The sequence below is a fragment of the Eschrichtius robustus genome, chromosome 16 (assembly GCF_028021215.1).
Source record: "Eschrichtius robustus isolate mEscRob2 chromosome 16, mEscRob2.pri, whole genome shotgun sequence".
NCBI classification, from domain to species: Eukaryota; Metazoa; Chordata; class Mammalia; order Artiodactyla; family Eschrichtiidae; genus Eschrichtius; species Eschrichtius robustus.
This window is the reverse complement of record NC_090839.1, coordinates 11,071,109-11,089,035: the sequence shown is the minus strand read 5'-3', so window position 1 is coordinate 11,089,035 and position 17,927 is coordinate 11,071,109. Positions and strand designations below refer to the sequence as shown.

Below are 17,927 nucleotides of genomic sequence, written 5' to 3'. Positions count from 1 at the left end.
GCATGCCGCGCCGTGCACAAAAAAAAAAAGTAAAAAGGGAGAAGAGAGGCCAGGAAAGGGCTGTGGCAGGGGACAGCATGGCCCAGTGTGTGGCACCAGCTTGGCACTGGGTCGCATGGCATTCCTGAGCGAGGCAGGGCCGCGCAGAGGACCGGCAGCTCCCGTCAGCAATTGCAGGTTCCTGGTGACATGATGAGTGGAGGGAGGTGAGTCCCTCCTTAGTGCAGAAACCTGTGTGATGCCTGCAGCTGGAGTTGGGGCATCTGGAGAAAGTGTGATCCCTTTAATGCCTAAGGGGCCTGGGAAGTTCTTGAACTTGGCTCCATTCATGGTCAGCTTTCTGCCGGGAAAATAAACCACGTCTCATTAAGCAGTAAATTCATCCAGGTGCCTGTTCCAGCTGCTACCATCACACCTTGTCACGTTGCCAGACGTAATGTCAAGGCCAAAGTTCCCATTACTTGGAGGGTCCTAGTAATTAACCTGGGAAATTTAGAGAGCGGGGAATCCTGGCTTTTACGTGGAGTAAGAAGCCAGAGCAGGAAGGTGGCTGCTTCAGGGACGGGCATCACTGAGCACCGCTTGGGAGGTGCCCGAGGTTACCTGGATTGGGGATCTCAGCGTCGTGGCCCTGGCACTGCCTCTTCCCCTCCCATGGCTGGCAGCTCTTTGCTGGCCTGGACCTGGCTCCAGAGGCCACGGACAGTGCCCCCAGGAGTGTGTGTGTGGGGGGTGTGGGCAGGAGGGGCTCAGATGGCGGCAGTCATTGCTGGGAGAGAACTCAGAGGCCACAGGCCGGGGGGCCGCTCGCAGGGCTGGTCTCCAGCATATTTGTGCCCGGTGTGGCCCCCCGTAATCTGTCACTGGCCAGCAGGCGTTACTGAGCATCTGCTGTGAGCCTGGCCACCTGACTCATGATGAGCCATGCCTCTTAGGGGTTGAGAGGTGTTCTGGATAATTTTTGAGGCTCCTTGGACTGGCTTCCACAATTGTGATTCAGTTTAAATGTTCATGTTTTGAAGCTGAATGCATTCAATACTAAAAATGCAGTGTTACGAAATTGTACACTTGGGCTGTTCACAAGCTAATGACATCATTTAGAAGAATTCTGGGGGCCGTAATAATAATGAAATTACCCAGCATTCATTGAGCGCTTACTGTTTTCTAAGCACTTTGGGTTATTTGGGCAAAACACCCTATGAGGTAGAAACTAGTATTAGCCCTGTTTCCAGATGAGAAAAATGAGGCACAGAGAGGTTAAGTGACCTGGCCAAGGTTACACAGCTAGACAGAGGGACCACTGCCATTTGAGGAATTTGGAAATGGAGCATTGTTTACTGTGCTGGAGGAAGGGGTCCTCCTCTCAGCACTGGCAGCCCCACGTAGGGCTTCGGGGGGGATGTTAAGAGTGCAAATCCTCTGTGACGCCTGCCCCCATGCCCACCCTCATTCCCACAAGCGGCTTGAGCCACTTCGGCGGGAATGGCCAGGCGGTGGGAAGCCGCTGAGGCTTGGCCCCTCGGCCCCCGGAGGCCCCAGAAAGTGAGCTCGGCCTCCACCCCAACCCCTGTTTCTGGTTCTCTTGAGAGCCTGCGGGGCGGTTGCGGGGGGGTGGGTTGACAGCGTGGCCTGGCCTGCAGGGTATTGCCCTGGCTTCTCTCCCTCCGTACCTTGGGCTTTTGCTCCTGGAGACCTAGAGAGAGCTTGTGCTTGGAGGACAGCCCCGCCCATCCCCCTCTGTACTGCGCACATACCGGCCTCTTCCTCCCCCTACGGTCCCCTTAAGTCCTTCTTGGCTGCTCCAGGAGCTGCCACGTGTGCAATCCCAGCCCTTCACCCTTTCCTTCCCCAGCCCTTGGGCGGGGCTTAACTCCTTTGATGCCAAATCTCCACCCACCACCCCTCTTTTCATTCATTTACTCATTCATTCATTCACTCAACAAATACTTATCATCTACCATCTACCATACGAGCCAGGTGCTGTTTCAGAGCCTCGGAACCCAGGGAGGACAGAGAATGTTCCCTCCCTCCAGCAGCCGATAGTCTAGTGTAATATATAAAGGGGAGAAAGAAAGGTGAAGGAGGGCAGGGAGAGGTGGGTCTGGGGGCAGGAGGTGGTCGGGGAAGGCTTCACTGAGAAGGTAACATGTAGCACGACGACGACGAGGTGGCTGGCGCCCTGGGGGAGGTGGGGGGGGAGTGTACAGGTGTCTTGGGCTGGAAGGGGAGTGGTGAGGCCTGGCGGGCGGCGTGTTGGAGCTGCAGGTGCCGGTCGTGGGGCCTGTGCAAGGACTGGGCCCTGGAGGGTTTTGAAATGTGGCGGTTGGGAGGTCGCAGCTGCTGGGATGGTCCAGAGGGAGATGCTGGTGGCCTGGACTAGGGACCAGGGTGGAGGTGGGGAAACGCGTGTGTGTCTTTCATTGAAATTCTTTACTGAGGCAATTATAGATTCACAAGCAGCTATAAGAAATAATACAGAGACAGTGCCCTCGTACGCTTTGCCCAGTTTTCCCCAATGGTAACATTTTGCAAAACCGTGGTACAACGTCACAACCCTGATAGCAACCTGGATACGATGTGTTGCTCATACTGGGATGTCCCCAGTTTTACCTGGACTCACTTGTGTGCGTTTTAAGTTCTATACAGTTGTATCCATTCTGTACAGTTTTATTTTATTTAGGCTCCTGTCTCCTGACTCTGGACTGTCCCAACCCCACAGGGATTTCTCATGTCCTCTTATGACTACCTTCACCCTTCTTCCCTCAGCCCTCGCCCAACCCCTGGCAGCCACGAATCTGTCCTCCATTTCTAAAAATTCGCTATTTCCAAAATGTTCTATAAATGGAATCATACAGCATGTAACCTTTTGGGATTGGCGTTTCTCACTCAGCGTAATTCCCTGGAGATTCATCCAAGTTGCATTGTGAATCGAGTCCATCTGGATGCCTTTGCAGGTGGAGCCAGGGTTGGAGTGTGGGGTTCAGGGCTGGAGTTATCCAGCATGGAGCCCGAGGCCTTAGTTCTGAGGCTGAATGGGATCACCCAGGGAGGCGGAGCGAGCACTTACCGATTAAGCGTCTGCTGTGTACCAGGTGCTGTTCTAGGCGCGGGGGATGCAGCCATGACGGAGAGATGGGAAGAGGTTCCTGCGAGGGGCCGCCAGGCTGATGCGGGGCTGGAGGCCTGGGCCGGATGGGATGGGTGGGGAGTAGCTCAGGATTTCTCTCCCTCCTTTCTCGCTTTGCAGCCAGGGAAGGTGGGGACCCCGATGAGGCCAAGAGCCCCTCCCTGGGGTGGAGGGTGCAGACGAGAGGTTTCCAGGAGTCCCGAGTAAAGTGAGAAAAGAGCAAAGTGTTGCCCCTCAGGCCAGATGGAGTCCATTCAACAGAGACTGACCTGTCTTCTGAGACGGCCTTTGTCCTTTCAGAATATCATTATTTCTTTGACAAAGGGATGGGGTTTAAGGCGGGGTGAGGGTGGGGAGTCTTTCTGTGTCCCTGCGTGCACACTGACAGGGTTTGGGGTTGGAGAGGCCCTGAACCCGCGGACCGACTCCCCAGCTCCCGGCACAGTCCGCTCCCCGCGCCCTGGTCCCCATCGCTGCCGCCGCCACCTCCTGGCTGCCTCACTTTCCTGTCAGGGCTACTCATCGCTTCCCTCTCTTTTCCTCTCTTATTTCCCCATTTTTCCCTCTCTCCTCCATATTTTTCCTCCTCCTTTTCATCTATTTCCCCTCTTTCTGAATCCCCCCCCCCTTATCTGGTTTCCACATCTCTCTCGATTTCAGTTCTCTCTCTTTTATATTTTCCTCTCTTGGGTTTTGTCTGTTGTTCGTTTGTTTCTGCCTCTACCTCCCTTTGTCTGTGTCTCCTTCTCCCCCTCTAATTACCTTCATCTCTGTTTCCACCGAGCTCTCTCTGTCTCTCCCTCTTTTCCTTTCTCTTGCTCTCAAACATTATTTCCCAGACTTTGGAAACCATCCCTTTCCACACTCAGGGGGCCCAATGGATGAAATGTCCTAGTCCGACCAGGACAGCGCATGAGGTGAGTTTCTGTGAAGGGGCTTCGTGAGATCAGTGCCCGGGCCCCTGGGGCTGCAGAGATGGGATTGGTGCAGTGACAGTAACCGTCCGAGGCTCGCAGGCCACCCGGTGGCAAAGGACAGGCTGGGGCTGAGACCAGGCTGGAGCTCTGAGGGCACCGGTGTCTGAGTCAAGGGTGGATTGGGAAGAGGCTCCTGAGGCCGCCCAGATGCCTGGAGTGGGAGAGAAGGGGCCCAGGTGACAGTCCGGGCGTTGCCCCAGAAGCAGGTTCCTGCAGTCCTGGGCGAAGCGTCTTTCTGGGCAGGGGCGAGAGGTGGGCCCGTGGGTGGCTTCTGAACGCCTGCTGGTCCTGGTGGATGCCTCTGTTTTTGCCCTGTTGGCTTGTTTATTTAATGGAGAACAGCTGCCCACGTTTGGGATCCCGACAGAACGGTCGGTTGTGTCTGTGTTTGCTTTCTGCTTCCCCGAGCTGATTGGTACTATTTCTAACGTTCTTTTGTGGAGTCAGCCACCTTCGAGGTCAGCCAACAAAACCTTGAGGATTCTATTGATGATCGGCATCAGAGTGAGAAATGTACGGCTCTGGTGTGACAGTCGCCAGCTGCTAGGCCCTGGCCAGATGTTGGTGTGGGCTCGCGGACGTGAACGTGGAGAATCTCCGTCTGACAGGGAGGCCGCTCGGCTGAGCATGCCGCTGGGCATGGGCAGCTGGTTTGTTGCCCTGGCCTGGAAAAGGATCTTCCTTTCCCTGTTCTAAGCCAAGAGTATGACAGTCCCAGCCAAATCCATCCACTGATGTCCCCCAAACTCTGCCATTGATCCTGCGGCCACCCTTTGCCCCATGATGTTTTCTTAGCCAGGGGCGCTGGCTCCACGCTGTGCACAGAGCTGATCCTGAGTGACCTTTCTGAGGATGGAGAACACAGTTCCCAGTGTGGAATCCGCCTCTGTCACCACGACCCACTATAGAATTGGCCGGTGCAGTGCAAAATGAAAATCTGGGGCCCCTTTGTCAGAACTTACTAAGAATTTCAAGACGGTGACAGCAGAGCATCAGACCAAGCCATGAGGCCGGCCCTGCCCGTCACTTGCAAGTGTCATGCTTTGAGTGGATCTTAAGCTTGCTGCGTCTTAGTCTCCACATCTGTAAAATGGGATTTACAGTCCTATCCTCTGCATAGGATTGTCATGAACAGTGATTGAGATAATGTAAGGTTTAGCTGCCATTATTATTATTATTATCAGCGACATTAGTATTATTATTATTTAATAGCTCATTATCTGTGTTGTTCCCTTTAGTGCTTCACATATGTTGCCGGGGATGAGCTTTATTTTCTTATTTATTTATTATTATTATTTTAAAAATATTTATTTATTTCGTCGCATGGGGTCTTAGTGTCATTTCGCGTCACCTCAGAGAGCTGTCAAGACCAAGACCCCGCATTGGTCCAGTACCGTTCACTGAACACCAGGCTTTGGATGTTACCAGATTTTTCTTCCTCGTCTGTTGTCTGTTCCAGGCTCCCCTCCAGGGCAGTGCATTGCCTTTACTGTGTGCTTTATTGATTTATTTAGGCCATGCCACACGGCATGTGGGATCTTAGCTCCCTGACCAGGGATCGAACCTGTGCCCCTGCAGTGGAAGCGCAGAGTTTTAACCACTGGACCGCCAGGGAAGTCCCCTGTGTGCTTTTTATTTATTTATATATTTTTAATGATTATTTATTTAGGCTGCGTCGGGTCTCTGTCGCAGCACACGGGATCTTCGTTGCGGCGTGCATGCGGGATCCCGTTCCCTGACCAGGGATCGAACCCGGGCCCCCTGCATTGGGAGCGCAGAGTCTCACCCACTGGACCACCAGGGAAGCCCCTACGTGTGCTCTATTTTTAATGTGGGTCACAGACCTGGCCAGGGTGGGGTCACCAGCCTTGAGCCACCCCGAGACTCCAGAATGGGGCCGACCAGGCGTCCTCATCCAGAGACGTGATTGTCATTGTTGTTCTCAGGCTCCGGGGCCCTGACTTGGCGAAAGGCCAACCCCCAGGCCCTTCCTGCTCTGCCTGGGGTGGTGAGAAGATTCATCCGTTTCCCGTTGCCTGAGTGTCTCCTGTGCGCCAGGCTCCAGCTGCTGCTGGGGCCGTGGCCCTAACGACTGGCTCGGTGCCCGTCCCGATGGAGCTCGGCCTGGTGGGGAGCCGGGTGGTAACCGAGGAGAGAGGTAAACAGGCTAGGCTCCACAGTGCTGCCGTGAAGGAGGGAAGGTGACACAGATGAAACTGGGCATCCCTTAGGAGAGTCTGAAGGAAGGAAGGAACCAGCAGAGGAAGACCTTGTGGAAAGGCCTTGGGGGGACAGCAGGTGCAAAGGTCTCCCGTCAAGCAGACCCTGGTGAGATCCAGGAGCAGAAAGAAGGCCCCAGGCTGGAGGGTTGTGAGTGATGGGAGGTGACAGACGGAGTTTAGAGAGTCAGGCTGGATCATGTGGATCTGGGGTCAAACCCCCCCCCCAGCTCCAAGGTGGCAGACAGCTGGCAGACAGGTGGCCACAGCGATGTGGCCGGCGGACCACGCGGGCGAGAGCACGCATCTCCTGGAAAGGAGGGGCCACTGCTCAGCGCCGGCTGCCCATCACGGTCCAGTGGCCCAGAGCTTGGGATTTTTTTTAAAGGGAAGCTTGAAATCCTTTTTTGAAAGAGAAATGGCATTTCATTCAAAAATATGAGGACACCAGCAACCAAACAGACAACAGTACTAGGAAACTTAGCCCAGTGGAAGCCAAGCAGGACACGCCTGAGGACTGCTCACGCGTTGGGGACCACGGTGGCAGGGCCTGAAGGCCTCGTTGAGGAGCTGGATTTTATTCTAACTACAGTGCGGGACTTGCTGGAGGATCAGACTTGTTTTTTAAGACGGCCCCTCAGGCTGCCATGTGGAGAATGAGTTGAGGGCAAGAGCAGAGGCTGGGAGACGGGATGGCAGTGGCAATGGGGAGAGGGACTGGGGAAGAATTAGCAGAGGGGATTGAGGATGGGCTGGATGTGTCGTGGGAAGTTGGGTGGCCCCCAGCTTTCCGGTTTGGGCAGCCTGGGTTGATTGAGGTTCCGGTTAGTGGGTGGACCCACGGTGAGTCACCTGACCACTGAAAGCCTCAGTTTCCTCATCTGTAAAGAGCCTTTGTGATCTTCAGATTTGAGTCTCTGGAATGTAGCAGGTGCCCGATATACATATAAGTGCATGGCAATTAGACAGTTACACTCAGTGGCCGGGTGATGAGAAGCAAAGCCCAGGTCAGACACCTCCCTCCTCCAGGAGATGGTGCTGGGAGGGCAGAGGGCCCGGGGTGGTGGGCAGAGGGGCCAAGGTTGGAGAGATCAGACTCTGGGTCAGAGACCTAGCTCTGGAGGGGGCTGTGCCATGACTCCACCTACCTGGTGTCCTGTCTTTCCTCCTAGACCCCATATGAGTTTGAATTTAGTAGCCAGTATCTTGGCAGAACTTCTGGGGCTCCTTCTCTGCTGGTTTCCGTGTTAAAGCTTTTCCTCCAGCTGAAAGCCAAATCCACGGGGACCTGGAAGCCGTCTAGGGCTGCTGCCGGGGTCAGCACCGCCTCTAACAAGATTACACTAGCTTGTCCCTGCTGCTGGGGTCCCCCTGGGTAGGGGCCGCCCCATCTGGGAGCCCCCAGCCCTGTTCCTGTCGCCAGGGCTGCAGCAGCCTCCCGCTGCCACCGGCAGCCGAGGTGACTGGGTGGGCGGAGGCAGGGGCAGGAGGGCAGCTCCCGTGCAGCCACTGAGGCCGGCCAGCCCAGCCCTACGGGCGGGAGCGGGCACGCAGGGCTGCTTAAGAGAAGTGGGAGGGGCTCTGCTCCCAGCTGTCAGGGTGGAAGCCTGGGGGCCCTGGAGCAGACACAGACATTGCAGGCAGGGCAGGCAGGCGTGGTCTGAGGCGCAGAGAGCCTGTGAGGGGGACCGAGGAGGGAGGCCGGGACCCGCGGTGAAGGCCGTGCTGGCTGGCTTAGGTGGGGGCCAGTGCCAGGAGCTCAGAGGAGCCCGCTTGACTCCGTGTGACCCTGGGCACACGGCCTACGCTGTCCCCTCCGAGCCAGCTTTCCCCTCCACAAAACGGCCCCATTGCCATACCTGCCTCCCGGGCCCTGGAGTGCACTGGAGGGGACCTCGGGTATAGGGCAGCAGCCGCTGGTCTCGGCAGCGGCCCAGGCTGGCCGTCCCCACCCCAGGGGGCCTGGGCCTCGGATGGGGAGCATCCAGCTCCTCGACAGCCCCACGGTGACGTGAGCCTGGAGCCGCTGCCAGCTCAGATGCCCGTGGGGCTCGGCAGGTCCTGCGGACAAGTGAGTCAGGCCTGGCGGGGACAGTGGCAAGCCTGACAGCACGTGCCCTGTGGAGAGGGGCCAGCTGGACGCACCCCGCAGGAATATGGGCCCAGTGCGGCCAGGTAGCTACATTGTTCAAGAGAAACAGGAACTTGATGTTTATTTGAACCATCCTGGTTCTTCCATGTTGGCAGGTAACTCGTTTTTAAATTTGCATAAGCCCATCCAGTCATGCCCGCGGGCCAGACGCTACCCAAAGGCTGCCCGTTTGTGATCTCTGAATAGGCTAAAGGGGGCGCTCCCGAGGGTCCCAAGGTTGGCAAGCAGACGCTGGAGGGACATCCCAGGTCCTGGGCGAGAGCTCAGCCCCCAGCCCCACTCAGCCCCAGGGCCACCTGTGTCCTGGCTCAGTGCTGGGGCAGGGCGGGCCTGGGTTTGAATTCAGCTCTGCCAGTTCCCAGTTGGGTGATCTTGGGCAAGTGTCTCTCTGAGCCTCAGTTTCCCCTTCTGGAAAATGGGAGTAGGGACACCTGCCTCTCTCAGCGGCTGTGGGCATGAATGGGCCGTGAGCCTGCAGGGCCCACCAACGGGCTGGGCACTCAAGAAGTGCTCACTACTCAGTCACTGTGGTTGAAGTGAGAGAGGCCGGGGGCTTGGTCTGTGCTGATGGACGGAGATGTTTCTTCTCTGTCTGCTTCCCCCCACCCCTCTGCCACCCAATAGAATTTTTTATTTTATAATTAGAGACAAGTTGCTATGATAATACAGAGAGTTCCCATATATCCCTCACCCAGTTTTCTGTATTGTTAACATCTTGTTTTACTGTGGTACATTGTCACAGCTAAAGGACCCACTTTGGTACACGGCTATTAACTAACCTCCACAGTTTATTCGGATTTCACTAGTTTTCCCCTAATGTCCTTTTCTGTTCCCTATTATATTTAGTCGTCAGGTCTCCTTAGCCACCTCTGGTTTATGACGGCTTCTCAAACTCTCCTTGTTTTTGATGACTTTGACAGTTTTGAGGAATGTTGGTTAGGTATTTTGTACACTGTCCCTCAATTAGGGCTGATCTGATGTTTTTCTCGTGGTTAGACTGGGGTTATGGGTTTGGGGGAGGAAGACCACAGAGGTGAAGTGCCCGTCTCATCACATCAGATCCAGGGGACATGCTGTCAACATGACGTAGCACTGATGATGTTGACCATGACCCTCTGGCCGAGGCAGTGTTTGCCAGGTGTCTCCACCAGGCTGTTACTCCCGCCTCCACCCCCGCCTCCCTACTCTACTTTGTGGAAGCAAGTCACCACGCGCAGCGCCCACTCAAGGGGAGTGGAGCTCCTGGAGGGGGCGATGCATACGTCAATTATTTGGAATTCCATTTTACCTTTTGGAACTATTTTGATATCTACAAGTTTTCACTTTTTTGGTGATCATTCCATTTCATCATACAGACAACCTGGGCTGAGTCCTGGCTCCACCCATTTACTACCTGTGCCACCTTGGGCAACTTGCTGTTAACTGGAGTGATGGTGAGAGTAATAGCATGTGTCCATCAGGCTGTGTTCGGTGGCATAACAGAAACCTGACTAAAGTGGTTTAACCAAATAGGGCTTGTGTTTTTCCCTCATGTGACAAGAAGTCCTGAGTGGCCAGTTGATTCTCCTGGCTACTGCCCTACCATCCTTAGCTGGTGGCTTTTGTCCTCATGGTCCCAAGGTGGATGCAGCACCTCCAGCATCACTGCTGTGCTCCAGGCAGGACTCCATGAAGTCGACGGTATTATCCTCATTTTACAGAGAGGAAAGTGAGGCTCAAGAGGATGAGAAACCTCTGCCTTGAAGGAGTGCTGTGAGGGTTAGAGATAATGTGTGTAACCTGGGCCACAGGAAGTGTAGTTGTTGTTTTCCCAGTAGGATGAGCCTCTCCCAAGTGCCCTGGGGCTGGAGGTGCCTGGTAACCTGGGGGATGAGGGTGAGTCTCTGGCTACCTGAGCTTCCACCCATGGTCAGCCTGAGGCCTCAGCCTCCCAGAGGATGACCCACACTTTGGAACCTCAGAACCTGGGCCACACGTGGGACAGCGGTGTGGCCTTTCTTTTGAGGTGGAGGATGCTTAGTGAGCCAGGACAGGCTGGAGTTGCAGTGATGACCCAAGAGCAGCCAACCAAGTAACACTCCGGCCTGGGGACAGTCAGCAAGGTGGGCCTGGTCCTAAATCCTGCAGCCTATGTCTGGTGACCTATCACTTAGTGCCCACTTGCATGGGAGATACAGAGATGGGTTTGTCATTCCTGTTCTATTTAGGAAGTAGATTTAATTCTGGGGCAAACTGAAAAAACCAAGTCTGGCCTGCCCCCGTCTTTGTAAATAAAGTTTTATTGGCACGCAGCCATACCATTACTTTACACGTTGCCTATGGCTGCTTTGGTGCTGGGAGGGCAGAGCTGAGTAGCTGTGACAGAGACTGTGGGGCTTGCAAATATTTACCATCTGGCCCTTTGCAGAACAAGTGTGCTGACCCTGGCCTGAACAGAAAGCAGTTCAGGGAGATTGGGATTGACATATATACACTAATATGTATAAAATAGATAACTAATAAGAACCTGCTGTATAAAAATAAATAAGTAAAATTAAAAAAAAAAAAAGAGAGAGAAAGCAGTCCAGGATCTGGAATATGCAGCTGGGGCTTCCAAGAGGGAGATACGAGGGGGGCTAGGACTCACGAGGGGCCGTGGGGGATTTCTGGGAGCAGGAGAGGGCAGATGGCACAGGCCCTGAGGTGGGTGGGCTGGGCTTCAGCAGACAGTGATCCGACTGGGGGGCTTCAGAGGAGAGGCCCTGAAGCCGGGCTGGCCCGAGGCTCCCCCTTGCCACGTGCTTCAGCAGCCATCTGGGGGCTTTGTCAGGAAAGGAGCTGCTTGGTGGTGCAGACAGCCCAGAGGGCCAACCCCGAGGCATCCACCACCAGAAGCAGCAGGTTCCAGAAAGGTGACGTGGCCCCGTGGGCCCTGGGGCCCACAGGGGAGCACCCGCGGCTCCTCTGCCCAGCCACTGGGAGCTTCCAGATCATCTGATTTTCCAAGAGTAGCTAGCTGGCAGTCCGGTTTTCCTGAGAAATCTCCTGACTTTTTACATGTTTGCAGTTAATTCCAGTTTTTAAAAATCATGCAGCCGACCAAGCACACACATGCATCTGGTGTGTGGGCTGCAGGTTTGGGAACTCGGGGGTCCGGGGTGGAAGCGAGGAAGATGTGGGAGGCTGTGTAGACCCAGGAGAGCACGCCAGGCCCTGCACCCCAGCTCCAGAGGCCCTCCTCCAGCTGGGAGCTCGGGCTGGTGGGGGAGGGGGTGGGGGACTGGGAGGGAGGGCGGCAGAGCCCTGGACCTGTGGTGTCAGGTTTCTGTGCCTCCCATCCTGTCCCCGCTGGTGGAACCTTCCCGCCTGCAAGCGAGGGTGGGAGCCTGGAGCAAGCGCCGCCAGGGAGTTGGACGGTCCTCCTGGCTTACCTGGCCGCCCCTGGAGAAGAATCTCAGTACCAGCTGCAGGTGAGGGGTGGAAGGGGGAGCTCTCTGAAGTCCCTTCTGAGATTCTCCAGGATTTGGGTTCGAGGCAGGGGCCCAGCAGGGCGATGGGCAGGGGCTGGACCTGGAGCCAGAGAGGCCTGAGTGGACCCCGGCTCTGTGGTTCCCTGACCCCTGTGACCTCTGAGATGGGGACCACTCCTCCTGTTGCAGGTCATCTTCAGAATCCAAGAGAAAATGGGTGTGAAAGGGCTGGGTTTCCTTGGCGTCCTGGGGTGCCTGCGACTGGGGCCTGCTCACCCTGACGACATCTGGAACCTCTGGCTGTATTTAACCTCACACGCCAGCCCTCACCTGCTGATTCCGCCACTGGTTTCCAAGCGCTTGTCCGCACTACTGTGGATTTATTCTTTGCTTTAAGCAGGAGGCTTGGTTGCAAGTGACAACAGCCCAGGTCACCTTGGCTTAAGCAAAGAAGAGAATCCCGTGGTCTCATGAACAGGAAAGGTCCCAAGGTGACACTAACCTCAGGCAAAATTTGATTCAGGTGCTCAAATGATACTGTCAGGACTCTGTGTTGCTTCACCCCCAACTCGGCTTCCTTGTGTTGGCTTCAGTCTCAGGCAGGCCCCTCAGTGTAACAGAAGTGACTGTCAGGCTCATGGCGCGTCCTCACTGGTACCTGGGAAGGGGGGACGGGGGCAGGAAGCAGCCCTGTCCCAAGAGCCAGAGTCCCAAGGCTGCTTCTCATTGGGTGAGCTGGGGTCACCTGCTCACTCCTGGACCAATCACGGCCCAGGTGGGTCAGGCCTCCTTTCACTCATCCTTCAGCTGTGGAGGTGGGCAGAGCAGCTCCGCTGGGGAGCTGGCAGCAGTGATCCCACAAGACGGTCAAGATGCTGATACCAGAATGGGACGTGGAGGCTGCACAGGCCGAAATAACATCCCACGCCCTTCCCATGCCCACCCGCTCTCCAAGAGCAGCATTTGGGGCTGAAGTGGCCACATTCGGAGCCCCCTGGCTCAGCTCAGGGCCCCCCTGCCTGGCTGACTGCAGGCCCAGATCTCCAATGAGCTGTGTCACTTTCCCACAAATTTTCCACGTGCCCCAAGATGTTGGCAGGGGCTTGGTCCAGGGCCAGCATAGAGCTGCACCAGCCTCCACGGCCTTCCTCGCCACCTTCCCGGCTGGGGGCCCCTTTGAAAAGGGAAGCAAGCTTGTTTGGAATGGCTCATTCTCGTGAGCCCCTGTGGGGTCCTGGTGAGCACGCGCAGCCGCTGTCTAATAATCCACGGTGCCGCCTGGCTGGGCGCGGGCAGAAGGCTCACCCCTCCCTGCGTCCCCCTTCTGCTTGCTTTCTGAGTGCAGGAAGGACGTTTCCACTCCATCACCAGCAAAGATGCCACCACTGCTTGCATTAGATCTCGCTGGAACTCAAGATACGATTATATCTAAAGCTGCTAAGGAGTCTCTTAGGATTACTTCTCCTTGGTTCCTTCATAATTATATTGATTTTCTCCTTTTTTGGAAGCCTGTCTCCTTCAGGGAGGAGGCAGAAGCCCCATCCCTGTTGGCAGAACCATTTGAGAAAGAACAGGGAGTCCAGAGGCCCAGGATCTCCAGGAGAGGGACACCAGCTCTGACCCGGCCTGGCCACTCACCCTTGGGGCCCATGAGGCCTTGCCTGGGTCCTGAGATCAGGAGAGAAAGGAACCTGTCTTTTCAGGATCACCAAGTGCACTTTGGCCCCCAGGCCATGTGTCAGGACAAGTGAGCTGGTCTTTGAACTGTCATTACTTGAATGTTGCATTTTCTAGATACTACAATGGCCAGTTCTCAGGAGGAATGGGGTGAGGATATTCTAAAACGATGGCTTATCCACAGACTGCATCCCTCAGGCTGTGAAATGCATCTTGGGGCTCATTTCCCCGTTGTGTTTGGGTCACGGCGCTGTCAGAGGACTCAAGTCCAGCCCACAGGGGTGGGTGGCAGCCCCAGGAAGGTGCAGGGAGAAGGGGGGACAAACACGTCCCAAGTATCCCCCAAGCGGGCTGAGCCAAGAGTGGCTGACCCGGGGTTGACTGGTTGAATGTTCCCTGTGCCCTTTTGTGAGGCAGACCCTTGGCCAAGGTGAATTGTTTGTCCTGGCTTTCCAGATGTGGGTGGAGACTCAGGGAGGTAAGCGGTCCCCAGACACCCGAGTGCGGTCCACCTTATCTGAAGCCCTTTGGTGGTTTCCTTCTGCAGCAGAGGGTGGGCCGGGGGGTGGGGTAGTTCAGGGCTTCGGGGCTCAGACATTAGAATCTGTTCACTCTCACCCCAAATCCAGCCACTCTCACCTTTAAGGAATGCCTACCTGCAACAGCTTCCACTCTGGTCCCCTGTTTCCCCTACAGTCTAGTCTCTGCTCTTTCTAAAACACTTATCTCACACACACACACACATATACACACTTTCTCTCTCTCTCTCCCTCTCTCTCTGTCCCTGGTCTCTTAGGATAAAGTTCTTAGCTCAGCCTCCAGGAGCCCACATCATCTGGCCCTGCTTTGCTGCGTCATCCCTGTCTACACTCTGACCCGGCCCGACTCCAGACTGAGCTGCCTCAGTGCCCGCGGCCTAGCACACCACTCAGCACTGCGCACAGGGCGTCCGCAGCCTGGACCACTGCACCTCCCGCTACCCCTCCACGCAGCCCCTCCGGCCGGGGGGCTGGGGTCCTAGGTGCTTAGCCTCTGGGTACCTCCTGATCCCTCCAGGATGAGATGGGCCTCTTCTGGGTTCCAAGGGCCTTGGTGCCTCATTGCACGTTGGTGGTGTTTTCCTATTGGTTCCTTTGTCTCCAGATAGACAGGGAGCCCCGTGATGGCTGGGGATGCGTCTAGTTCACAGCTGTGCCCTCGGCCGGCCCTGGGCACTCAATGAGGTAGTGGTTGAGTGGACAGATGCTCGGACAGGTGGGAGGTGGGTAAGCCACCTCCCGGAGCGTGGTCTCCCCCAACCACCCACGAAGTGGGGGATGGTCACGGTGTCACTGTGGGGAACAAGCATGGGGGTGGGTAAGTACACACCCAGTGCAGCGCAGAGCTCGTGGATGGGCTGGGCTTTGGGGGAGGTGTTATTAACTACGGGCTAGAGCCACAAACCTGTGCGCTGGCACCTGTGACTGCAGCTGAAGGCTGGGGCAGAGCTAGCTCTGGGCTGAGTGGGCAGAGGTGGCCTGGAGATCAAACAGTAGACGGAGCTGTGGGGGGAGGGCAGGAAGGGTGGTGAGAGGGACCCCAGGTGGAGACGTGCAGAGCCCTCCTCCCTCTGCACCCCTGGAGCCCCACACCCCTGCCCATCTCCCTGCTGGTCCGCCCCGGAGCCTAGCAGACCCTCCCTCCTCCGAGCAGGTCACAGTTATTGGGATCGGCCCTGGCTCTACGTGAGAATCACCTGAGAGCTTTGAAATACCCCGATGCCCAGGCCTCACCCCAGACCAACGACATCAGACTCTGGGGGCGGAGCCTGGGCATAAGCATTCTATAACTCTCCCAGGAGGTTCCCTGTGCAGTCACATTTGAGAAGCACTGTTTGAGGCGGTCCTCTGTAAAACTGGTTTGACCTCGAGATGCCTGTGTAACCCTGGGTTACTAGAGCTTGGGGAGGGTTGCTTGATGTAAAATCTCCCCTCCCGAACCTCCCTGCAACAAAAATCCACACCAGAAATAAGTAAGCACTTCTTAAAATGGTTCAATTAAAAAAGAAGAAGTAACACATGCATATGGCCCAGCCTTCAGGCAGCACAGATGCGTGCACCTTCAAAGAAGCAGCGGCCCAACCCCAGCTTTCCCAGGGCCTGGCCCGCGGCGCTCTCTCGGCTCGCGGACCTTCCTGGCACACGGTGGCGTGAGGTACACCTGGCTTTCTCAGTCATCCCCCCTCAGAGCCCGGTTCTCTCTAATGCTGCGGAGGGCTCCGTGGACGCGGACCAGCCCTGCCGACCTAGCTCCCCATCAGGTTTCAAATGGGCCGGCTTTGGCTGTCACAGGCAGTGTCACCAAAGAATCATGGAGTCTTTGGTCACCTGGACTATTCTCCCTGCAGGATGAACTCCTGCAACTGGAGTTCTTGGGTCTCAGAACAAGTGGCTTCACGAGGCTGATGGGGCACCTGGTTTTCTGTCATTCCAGAAGCTGTGGACGCCGGCGGCCCCGACCTTCGAGCTGCCCGCGTTGTACAGAACCGAGGACTATTTTCCTGTGGACGCCGGGGAGGCAACGCGCCGAGCCCCCAGCTGCCAAAGGCTGTGAGCCCCGCGGTCCTGCCATCAGGGACGTCAGGAAGTGACATCTGTGTGCCGAGCAGATTGTTTTGTTTTGTTTTGTTTTGTTTTATTGTTGTGGATGCGTTTTCTGAATTTCCCCCCTTGCTTCACGTGGGCCCACAGGGTTTGGAGAAGCATTTAGAACCCATAGGTGGGCAGTGCCTCAGAGATGAGCTGGAGAAGGCCTTCTCCACCGGCGTTTGTCCTGCCTGGTGTTCTGGACGAGGTGGTCACCCTGGGGGACGGGCTGTGGGGCCTTGGATTTCCCTTTGCCTTGGAAGGGCTTTGCGCGGGAGTTGTGAGGGGCTCACGCGGTGCCCCCAGGGTGCGTGGCTCCAGGTCCATGCGTGTCGGCCGGTTTGTGTGAACCCCAGTGCCCACTGGCCCTGTGAACCGTCTCAATAAAGGTGTCCAGGTTGCCCGGGTGTAAATGTTTCCTTGATGGGTGCTCCTGCCACTGGCTCAGGCCTGATCCTCAGAATCTGCTTATTATGAAGCCCCTCGCCTGAGGGGAGGGTGCAGCTTTGGCCTTCAGATTCCCAGCAGAATGCAGAGATCATTCAGATTACCTGGAGTCTTCCAAGGTGTGTTTGCTTTAATTTCTTCTCATGTAGATGAGTTTCCTGCTATTGTTCTGAAATGCTGGATTCGTCACTTCGTGATGGATATTTCTAGTTTGTGGAATCCTTCCCAGAGCCAAGAACACACACACAAACACACACACACACACACACACACACACACACACACACACACACCCCTGTATTGCAGACCAGCATTTGAATTTCAAGGAAATCTGACATCATGAATCAAGTGAGATAGTGGTAGCAAAGCAAAAAAAGCGTTGAGTCTTGACAATTTTGGAACAATTTTTTAAAAATTTTATTTATTTTTGGCTGCTTTGGGTATTTGTTGCTGTGCGTGGGCTTTCTCTAGTTGCGGCGAGCGGGGGCTCCTCTTCCATGCGGTGCGCGGGCTTCTCACTGCGGTGGCTTCTCTTGTTGCAGAGCACGGGCTCTAGGCGCGTGGGCTCAGTAGTTGCAGCACGCGGGCTCAGTAGTTGTGGCTCGCGGGCTCTAGAGCACAAGCTCAATAGTTGTGGCGCACGGGCTTAGGTGCTCCGCGGCATGTGGGATCTTCCCGGACCAGGGCTCAAACCCGTGTCCCCTGCATTGGCAGGCGGATTCTTAACCACTGCGCCACCAGGGCAGTCCCTTAGGACAATTTTTTGAACTAAAAGATACAAGTGAACCCCTTGTTTCAAGTACAGCCGGCGTTTTGTGGAGATAATTGTTGTAAACATAGTTTTTTATTTAAAAATGTCAGGACGTTATTTTAAATTATTGAAGTAAAATTTACTTCATATGGAAAGGTGCACCTAAGTGTACGGGTCGCTGAATTTTCACACACTGAACACATCTGCTTAACCCTCACCCTGATCTAGAAACACACAAGCATCCTCAGCACCCAGAAGCCCCCTCGTGCTCCCTTCCAGCCAGTGCCCCACCCCCATCCAAGCTAACACTACCCTGACATCTCACAGCGCGGACGGTGCTGGTGTCGCCGGCTTCTGTATCTTGTAACTGGAGGCGGAGTGGCGTGTGTACACTCAGCGTGTCGGCTTTGTGCCTGGCTCCCCCGGCGGACACTGAGCCTGTGGCGGCATCCCAGTGGCTGCTGACCGTTCATTGTCATGGCTGTGTTGTATTGATAGGGACTG

At 55.7% G+C, this 17,927-nt stretch overlaps 1 protein-coding gene across 3 annotated transcripts in view; it reads left to right on the top strand.

Moving 5' to 3' along the window:
* BCAS4 (breast carcinoma amplified sequence 4) overlaps positions 1-16,626 on the top strand; it is a 59,674-nt gene extending 43,048 nt beyond the window's left edge. For 2 of the 3 annotated variants that reach the window (XM_068566001.1, XM_068565999.1), the window contains one exon: positions 16,074-16,626. In XM_068566001.1, coding sequence (XP_068422102.1) covers positions 16,074-16,193 — 120 coding nt within the window. In that variant the 3' untranslated portion in view covers positions 16,194-16,626. The remainder of the gene's footprint in view (positions 1-16,073) is intronic. The other variant, XM_068566000.1, reaches the window with a different exon arrangement.
* Positions 16,627-17,927: the final 1,301 nt, after the last annotated feature.